The 8,930-nt window shown below is 47.8% G+C and overlaps 2 protein-coding genes across 2 annotated transcripts in view; both read right to left on the reverse strand.

Moving 5' to 3' along the window:
- The window catches only part of EMWEY_00040620 (hypothetical protein), a gene marked incomplete at both ends in the record, with an annotated part of 1,407 nt that extends 18 nt beyond the window's left edge, over window positions 1-1,389 (reverse strand). Inside the window, 5 exons of the mRNA XM_013482583.1 lie at window positions 1-108; window positions 350-514; window positions 714-854; window positions 1,096-1,152; window positions 1,330-1,389. The exon at window positions 1-108 is cut by the window's left edge and continues 18 nt beyond it. Of these exons, the coding sequence (XP_013338037.1) occupies window positions 1-108; window positions 350-514; window positions 714-854; window positions 1,096-1,152; window positions 1,330-1,389 (531 nt within the window). The remainder of the gene's footprint in view (window positions 109-349; window positions 515-713; window positions 855-1,095; window positions 1,153-1,329) is intronic.
- A 132-nt stretch (window positions 1,390-1,521) lies between these two features.
- On the reverse strand, window positions 1,522-8,564 carry EMWEY_00040630 (hypothetical protein, conserved; the record flags this gene model as incomplete). Its single annotated transcript, XM_013482584.1, has 9 exons — window positions 1,522-1,612; window positions 1,865-1,963; window positions 2,165-2,627; window positions 2,996-3,075; window positions 3,299-3,457; window positions 4,286-4,499; window positions 4,687-6,349; window positions 6,520-6,975; window positions 7,479-8,564. 9 exons carry the CDS (start codon window positions 8,562-8,564, stop codon window positions 1,522-1,524), a joined length of 4,311 nt encoding a protein of 1,436 aa, XP_013338038.1.
- Between the last annotated feature and the right edge of the window lie 366 nt (window positions 8,565-8,930).

The following is an 8,930-nucleotide window of genomic DNA, read 5'->3' on the forward strand; positions in this document are numbered from 1 at the left end:
TGTTGCTGCCGCTGCTGAGCTGCTTACCTTCTTTCTTACGCGCGATACTTCGTCGATGTGTTTTTCGACGAAGTCCGCAAGCGGCCAAACTTCAAAATTGTAGGGCACCTGCAGCAGCAGCAGCAGCAACAGCAACAGCAGCAGCAGCAACAGCAACAGCAGCAGCAGCAGCAACAGCAACAGCAGAGACGCAAACACGCTTTCTATTAAACAAGCACAGAGCAGCAGGAGTTGCTGCTGCAGTAGTAGCAGCAGCTTACACAGCTAACAGCAGCACGGCAGCAGTAACAACAACACCAAGCATCAGCAGCAGCAACTGCAGCAGCAGCAGCAACAGCAGCACTAGTACCTCTAGCATCCCTGCCTCCTGTAGTAATTGGTATTGTTTATATATAAGAATAGGAATAGGGGGTTTATTATTCCTTAATGTACGCAAAAGACCATCCAATAAAAAAATATCTGCTGGTCGCTGCTGCTGCTGCTGCGCGCGACCAAGCAGGCGCTGAATTGCTTCCTATGGGCAACGCAGCAGCAGCAGACACGAACCCTAAACCCTAAACCCTAAAACATTAAAAAGAGTTTATCTGGTGTGCATGTAAGGGTTTAGGGTTTACAGTGCTTCGTTTTGCTGTATCACTTTTGCCGCTGCTTCCCTCAGGTGCCGTTTACGTGTACCCATGCATTATTAGGGTTTAGGGTTTAGGGTTTGTTACCTCTCGTTGTTGCGGTGTTAGACTGGGGTGTACGTACACCAGCTCAGGATTATAACCCTTTTCTGCCATTGCAACTTTTTGCTGCAATTCAACAACATCTGCAGGAGGCCTCTTGGGGTCAGGACCAAACTTCCTATATACCTGAATACAAACCCTAAACCCTAAAACCCTAAACCCTAAACCCTAAAACACTAAGACGGAAACGAGGAACTCGAGACGAGAGGGTCGATATGCAAAACCCTAAACTCGAATGGCGAAACAATATGCAGGTCAAACCCTAAACCCTAAACCCTAAACCCTTCGGGGAGCCTGACAAGGTGCTTGATATGCTCACCCTGCTATATTCAACAGCAAATACTAAACCCTAAACCCTACAACTTACTATTCTCTCTGCTCGTTTGAGGACTCTGGCAAGTTTGCGCTTCCTTGTCTTCCTGTTCTGTCAACACAAAACCCTAAACCCTAAACCCTAAACCCTAGAGGACCAACCACAGCTTTTCTCTACCCCAGAGGCTTTGCCTCTTCTTTGCTCTCTACGGTGCATAGGGTGCCTTGCAGAGGGTATTAGGGTTTAGGGTTTATTAGGGTTTAGGGTTTATTAGGGTTTAGGGTTTACCTTGGTCCAGAGGGCATCTATGGTTAGCTTCTTCTCATACTCACGAAAGCATCGTCTCATAGCTTTTACCCGCCTGCAGGCAAGGGTTTAGGGTTTGGGGTTTAGGGTTTACGAAAGGCCTCGGAAGCAAGGGTTACGAGTTTACTAGGGTTTAGGGTTTATTAGGGTTTAGGGTTTATTAGGGTTTAGGGTTTACGCCACATATTTTATGTCTTGTTGGTAGAGAGCATCCTTAAATGCAACTTCTTCTATTTGTCGTTCCCATAGATTTGCCATCGCATCTCTGCTCCCCAAACACCCCAAACCCTAAACCCTAAACCCTAAACCCTAAATCCTAAACCCTGAAGTCTTAGAATCTCTGCCGGATCCCTTTCGTTTCCAAATAGCAACGATTGGTAACGAGGGGGGTTTTGCAGCATATTGAGGGTTTAGGGTTTTACAAAGGTTTGCGTTTATTAGGGCTATAAGAGGTGTTAGGGTTTAGGGTTTACTAGGGTTTATGGTTTACTAGGGTTTACTAGGGTTTTGCACTTACCTCTCTTTGTACTTGGGGGATAAAAGGGGCGCGGGTTTTGGTCCTCCCTCTGTTGGCAAATCTTCTCCATCAGCAGCAGCCCTCAGTCGCAAATATAAACTGCAGACACAAACCCTAAACCCTAAACCCTAAACACTAAACCCTAGACCCTAAAGACAGCTTCGCTGCGCATACAGGAATCTTTCTCCTTCTTCCGATGGTCGTAACACTAGAGGCAGAGCTACCGGCTACAGTTGTCAGCTTTCAGGGTTTAGGGTTTACTGTTTAGGGTTTAGGGTTTAGGGTTTAGGGTTTACGAACTTTTCTACAATTGCTTCGACTTGTGATCGGTGAATTTCAAAAGGCAAAGAGTGGAGGTGAATATGCACAGGTCGCACCATCTGCTTCCTTTGCTGCTGCTGCTGCTGCTGCTGCTGCTGCTGCTGCTGCTGCTGCTGCACTTCTTGCTGCTGCTGTTGCTGTTGCTGTTGCTGTTGCGGCTGTTGTTGCTTCTGTTGTTGCTGCTGCCGGAGTTCCCGCTGCACAATGTCGAGCGCGTCGATGGGTTCTGCTGCTGCTCCTGCTGCTGCTCCTGCTGCTGCTGCTGCAGCTTGCTGCGGGAGGAAGAAGGTGATGGTTTTGCCAACAAAGGGGACTTTATTTTCTAGCTGCTGCTCCTGCTGCTGCTGCAGCAGCTGCTGCAGCAAATCAAGGTAAGCATTTAATTGAGAGAGAGAAGAGACATTTACCTGACGGGCATCCTTAGGGAAATCATGAGTTAAATCTGCATGCACACATGCACGCATACATCTTGTTACTGCTGCTGTTGCTGTTGCTGCTGCTGCTAGTCATGTGTGCTTGTGCTAATGCTACTTATACAGCAGCAGCAACAGCAGCAGCAACAGCAGCAGCCTCACCAGGATGAACTTTTAAGAAAAAGAATCGAAGGTGTCGCCGTAGCACCGAGCCTTTTGGTGGTTGCTGGTGCCCTCTGCTTCTGCTGCGGCCCTTCGTCTGCGTGTGTATAGAAGCCCTCCCAGCAGCAGCAGCAGCAGCAGCAGCAGCAGCAGCAGCAGCAGCAGCAGCAACAGGAATGGTCCGGTGCATGCTGCAATTTGTGTCACTAGCAGGAAAGCACGGCATCATACGTACCCGCCACAAGCTGCTGCTCCCTGCGCAGCAGGGGTCCCCAAGGGGGGCCCACAAGGGGCCCAAAGGGGGGCCCCCCAGACCTGCAGTACAATTGCGGGGGGCCCTGTGAGCCCCTTCATTCCTTGTGATGTTTTCTACGAGACTCAAGGGGCCCAAAGGCATCTGGGGGTCCCCCCTGATTCTCAATTGAATGGCCAAAGGGCGCAATAAGAGGGCCCCCAGGGGCCTCATCGCCTCCTGGGGGCCCCTGGGTTGACCCCTTTCAGTACCCTCAGGGGCCCCCGTGGTGACCCTTTTCTGTACCCTGGGGGGCCCCCACGGGCCCCCAGGATACAGAAAGGAAACAACACAATGTTCTCGTATTGTTTAAGTTGTCGTTGTTGATTCTTTTGCTGCTGCTCCTGCCTCTCGTGCTGCTGGTGTTGCTGCTGCTGCTGGTACGGCCCGGGCTGGGGGCCCTGACTGTGAGCAGCAGCACCACCAACAGCAGCAGCAACAGCAGGAAGAGTCTGGTGTTGGTGTCTGTACACTGAAGATAATGAAGGAAGACAATTTAAATTAACAGAATAAAATATTTTTTACAATAAAGAATTCCTTTTGCTGCTGCTGCCAAGCAGCAAACAGCAGAGGGGCCCCTGCTGCCGCATGGGGGGCCCCCCAAGGTACTGCGAGTTTTATTGAATCTTCCCTAATTTTATATTTATACCTTTATTTTGTTTTATTTTATTGTTTTTATCTTTTATTACTAGCAATAGTTTAGCGTTTAGGGTTTAGGGTTTAATGTGTATTGTTCGGGTTCCTCCTGAGTGTTTATAATGGCTAGTCTTGTAGGGTCTAGGGTTTAGGGTTTTACTAGTTGAAGAATTAGGGTTTAGGGTTTACTAGTCTAAGATTTATGTAGGTTTGCTAGGGTTTAGGGTTTACTAATGTAAGACACTATAAACAACATGGCGAACAGCAGAGCAGCACAAGAGCAGCACCGACTGCAGCAGTAGCTGCTGCCGTTGCTCCTATGGTTGCTGCTGCTGCTTCTTCTACACTAACAACAGCGCGTGCTGCAGCAGCAGCAGCACATTCTCAACAGCTGCAAATCTGCAACAGCAGCAAACGTTGTCTCCCTTTCTCTCTTCTTTCTTTTTGTCTCCTTTTTGTCTCCTTTTTCTGTTTCTTTTCTTTTTCTTTTTGTCTCCTGTTTACTATTTGTCCGTAACGTCTGTATTAAAGCAAAGAAAATTAGGGTTTAGCACCCTAGGGTTTAGGGTTTAGGGTTTAGGGTTTAGAGACAACTACCAGAGGCTCCAGCCGCTGGTAGCAGCTTCTTCAGCAGCAGGCTGCTGCTCTGCTGCTGCTGCTTCTTCTGCTCCTGCTGCTGCTTCTGTTGCTGCCGTGTCTCCTCCTCCCCCAAACCAAGAGAAGAAACCTCCTCCACTCTCCGCAGCCGGCTGCTGCTCTGCTGTTGCTTCTGCTGCTGCAGGCGCTGCTGCTGGTGCTGGTGCTGCTGCTGCTGCAGAAGCACACATAAACGCAACAGCAACGCACACACACATTTGTAAACAGCAACAACAACAGCAGCAATAACAGCAGCAATAACAACAACAGCACAGTGGCAGCAATAACACCAGCTGCATCAGCAGCAGCAGCAGCAGCAGCAGCAGCAGCAGCAACAGCAACAGCAACAGCAGCTGCCTCACCCTTATCTGCTGCAGGAGCTGCAGGTGTTTCTTTAGGTTTTAGTTGTGCTGCCTTAGCCTTGGCTTTGCCTTGGGCCGGTGCAGCAGCAGGTGCAGCAGGTGCAGCAGCAGCAGCAGCAGCTTTATTTTCTGCATTTTTTTTTGCTTCCTCTGCTTTTTTTGTTGCTTCTTTTGCTGCTTGTAATTCTTTTTTAAGTGCATCTATTTGCTGCTGTGCTGCAGTTATTTCTTGTTGCTTCTCATCAGCAATTGCTGCTGCTGCTGCTGCTGCTGTTGCTGCTTCCTCACTCTTGCTGCGCTGCTCCTTCTCCATAGAAACAGCAGCATTAAATTTCTTTACTAATTCATTGTGCTTAGTTGCTAAGTCTGCATATTTTTGTTTGGCGCTTTCTATCATATTAGTCTTAGTCTCTAATTCTTTTTGCTGCTGCTGCTGCTGTTGCTGCTGTTGCTGCAGTTGCTGCTGCAGTTGCTGAAGTTGCTGCTGCAGTTGCTGCAACTCCTCCTCCTTCTGCTGTGCCTCAGATTTTGCTGCTTCAACAGCCTTCATCTGCTCCTCCTCCTTCTGCTGCTGCTGTTGACGCTCCTGCTGCTGCTTCTGTTGTTGCTGCTTCTGCTGCTGCTCGTGCTGCTGCTGCTCATCTGCTGCAGCCTTCTTAGCATTTTCCAGTTGCTGCTTCAGCTGCTGCAGCTGCTGCTTATAATCTTCTGCTTCGCGTTGTTGCTGCTGCTGCTTCTTCTTAAGTTGCTGCTGCAGCTCCTCTATCTGTTGCTGCAGTTCCTGCTGCTGCTGTTGGTTCTGCTTCTCCTTTCTTTCCTGCTCTTCACTCTGCTGCTGCTGCTGCTGCTGCATCTGCTGCTGCTGCTGCTTTAGACGCCTCTCCATTTCTTCTATTTGCTGCTGTGCTTCATGCAGCTGAGTGTCTAACTTCTGCTTTTGCTGCTGCTGCTGTTGTTGCTGCTGCTCTAACTCTTGCTGCAGTCGCGTCGCTTTTGTTGCTGTTGCTTCCTTTGCTGTTGTTAGCTGCTGCAGCTGGTCCTGCAGCTCCTGCTGCTCCCTACGCAGCTTCTTTTCTCTTTCTGTTGCTGCTTCTGCATCTGCATGCATTTGTGTCTGAGCAGCAGCCAACTCTTTCTGGCGCTGCTGCAGCTGCTGCTGCAGGTCTTCCAGTGCTGCTTCCCGCTGCTGCAGTGCAGCAGCAGCAGCTGCTGCTGCTTCTGCTGCTGCTGCTGCTGCACTGTCAGCTTGTCTGTGTGCCTCTTGCAAGGCATGCTCCGTCTCATCACATTGCTGCTGCAGCATATTTGCTCTCTGTGTTGCATTATCGAGCTGCTGCTGCAGCTGTTGCTGCATCTCTGCTGCTGCCGCAGCAGCAGCTGCTGCTGCTTTCTTGAGCTGTTGCTCTGTGTCTTCCATTTGCTGCTGCATCTGCTGCATCTTGCTGCTGTGCTGCTTCTCCATTCTATCTTTCTCTAGCAGCAAAACTGCATGCTGATCCCCTAGCTTCCTTAACTCTGCTGTTGTTGCTTCTCCTGCTGCTCTTATTTGCGTCAGCTCCTCTCGTGTCTTTGCTAGTTCTGCTGTTGTTGCTGCTGCTGTTTGTAGTTGCTGCTGCAGGTCATTCACCTGCTGCTGCAAAGTGCCCAATGCGGCCTCTTGTGCCTGCAACGCAGCAACAACCAAAACAACAACAGCAGCAGAGCTTATAGCTAGTTGTTCGTCTGCCTAGCTAGCCACTTGCGTGACTAGCGGTTCTTTATCTACCTAGCCAGCTGATCGTTGGCTAGCTGGCTGGCTAGCTAGCTAGCTAGCTAGCAATCTATCCAATTTACCTGTAGTTCTTGTTTTGCTTCAGCGAATTCGTGCAGAGTTTTACAGACAGCAGCAGCAAGCTGCGGCCCTTCAGCAGCAACCTGCCCAGACACAGCAGCAAATGCAGACTTTATACGAGCGAAGGGGATGGCGATTTGCTGCAGCTGCGTCTCTGCTTCCTTGAGCTTCTGCAGCTGCTGCTGCTGTTGCTGCTGCTGCAGCTGCAACTGGGCTGTCTTGGTTCTCTCAACACGTAACTCTGCTGTTGTTTTCGCTAGCTGACGCTCTGCTGCTGCTGCATCTTCCTCTAATGCCTTCTTTAATTCCTCACGCTGCTGCCGATCGGCTGCTGCTGCTGCTGCTGCTGCTTCACGCACTGCTGCCAACTCTTGCTGCAGCTGCTGACGTTCTGCTGCTACGTCTGCTTCCCGTGCTACTGCTGCTGCTGCTTCTCTTTCCGCCTCCTTCAACAGACTCTGCGGCAGCACAGCAGCACAAACAAACGCACAAAAAAGGGTTTAGGGTTTAGGGTTTAGAGGCAAGGGAACAGAAGAACAAAAGAAAAAAATAAAAAAGAAGAAAAAGAAGAAAAAAAACATGGCGGTGTGTCCGAGTGGTTAAGGAGGTAGACTAGAAATCTACTGGGCTCTGCCCGCGCAGGTTCGAATCCTGCCGCCGTCGTTTAATAAATAAATAAATAAATAAATAAATAAATAAGTAATTAATTAATTAACTAATTAATTAATTAATAATTAATAAGAAGGAAAGGAGACAAAGAAAGAGACACACAAATATAAAAGGAGACACACACATAAATAAACATAAACAAAGAGAAAAGAAGACACTACAAACAGCAACAGCAGCAATAGCAGCAACAGCAACAGCAACAGCAACAGCAACAGCAACAGCAACAGCAACAGCAACAGCAACAGCAACAGCAACAGCAACAGCAACAACAGCAGCAGCAGCAGCTGCATACTTGATGTTTAATTTGTTCTTTTTGTAATAATTTAATTTGTTCTTCTGTTTTATCATTTTGTTGTTTAATAAGAAGAAAATTATTTTTAATTAAATTAAATTCCTGATTAATTTTTTCTTTATTTTTTTTTTCTTGTGTTAATTGTCTTTCTAGTTCCTGTATAGTGTTGCTGCTATTTGCTGCATCTGCTGCAGCACGCTCCTGCTGCTGCTGCAGCATCAAACGTAATTTAGATGATTGTCTTTCTAATTCTTCTTGTCTTTTTATACTATAAGATACTTGTGATTGATCTGCTGCTGCTGCTTGCTGCAGCAAACGTAATTGCCTATCTTTTGCTGCTACTTGTGCTGCTGCTGCTTTCTCTGCTGCTGCTGCTCTTTCTTCTGTTTTTGCTAATTCTTCCTCAAATGCTGCTTTTGCTGCTGCTGCTGAATCTCTTAAATCTTTTATTTCCCTTTTTACTCTACTAAGAAGCATATTTTTTTTTGCTGCTGCTGCTGCTAGCTGCTGCTGCAGTCCTTCTGCTCTCTCTGCTAATCCTCTTGCTGCTGCACTGCTGCGCTCTGCTGCTTCTTTTGCTGCTGTTAATTGACGCTGCTTTAATGATAATATATTACTCTTTTGTTCGCTCTCTGCTCTTTGCTGCTCTAGCTGCTGCGCCAGCTGCTGCAGATCTTGTTTTGCTGCTGCTGCTGCTGCTGCTTGCTTCCTTAATACAGCATTCTCTTCTTTTAAGGATTGCATAGCCTCAGACATTTTTTGTTGCTGTTTTTGTTGCTGCTGTTGCTGCTGTCTTCTCTCTTGTCTATATGCACTGCTGCGCTGCTGCAGCAAACTCTGCTGCGCTGCTGTTTTATCCTTTAATATATCATTTTCTCTTGTTAATTCCCCTATTAATCTACGTAAATCGTCTAGTGCCTCCCAGTAACTTTTCTTACCATTTAATATATTTGTTATAAGACTATCATCAGGTCTAAGAGGACGAGTAGCAGCAGAACGACCCCGTACCCTTGAAGATGGGGACCCTGAGGGCCCCCTTATGGGCCCTAAGGGCCCCTCAAGGGGGCCCCCATAATGCCAATCCATTTAATCATCAGGTGGATTCATACACAGGAAGACTTCTCCCCTTGCTAATGCTGTTGCTGCTGTTGCTGATGCTGCTGTTGCTGCTGCTGTTGTTGTTGCTGCTGCTGCCGTTGCTACTGCTGTTGTTGTTGCTGTTGCTGTTGCTGTTGCTGTTGTTGCTGCTGCTGTTGCTACTGCTGCTGCTGTATAGTGCAGAGGATGGTCGTTAAGTTGCTAGCTAAAGACTGAATATAAACTGATTTGCAGGCAAGGAAGAAAAAATAGCAAGAGATGAAAATGCAGGCAATAACCCTCTAGGGGAGGCAAGGGTTAATCTGTATATAAGAACATATATTAAGGATATATATCCTTATATATATATATATA

Source organism: Eimeria maxima, genomic scaffold (assembly GCF_000499605.1).
Source record: "Eimeria maxima Weybridge genomic scaffold, Emw_scaff673, whole genome shotgun sequence".
Classification (NCBI taxonomy): domain Eukaryota; phylum Apicomplexa; class Conoidasida; order Eucoccidiorida; family Eimeriidae; genus Eimeria; species Eimeria maxima.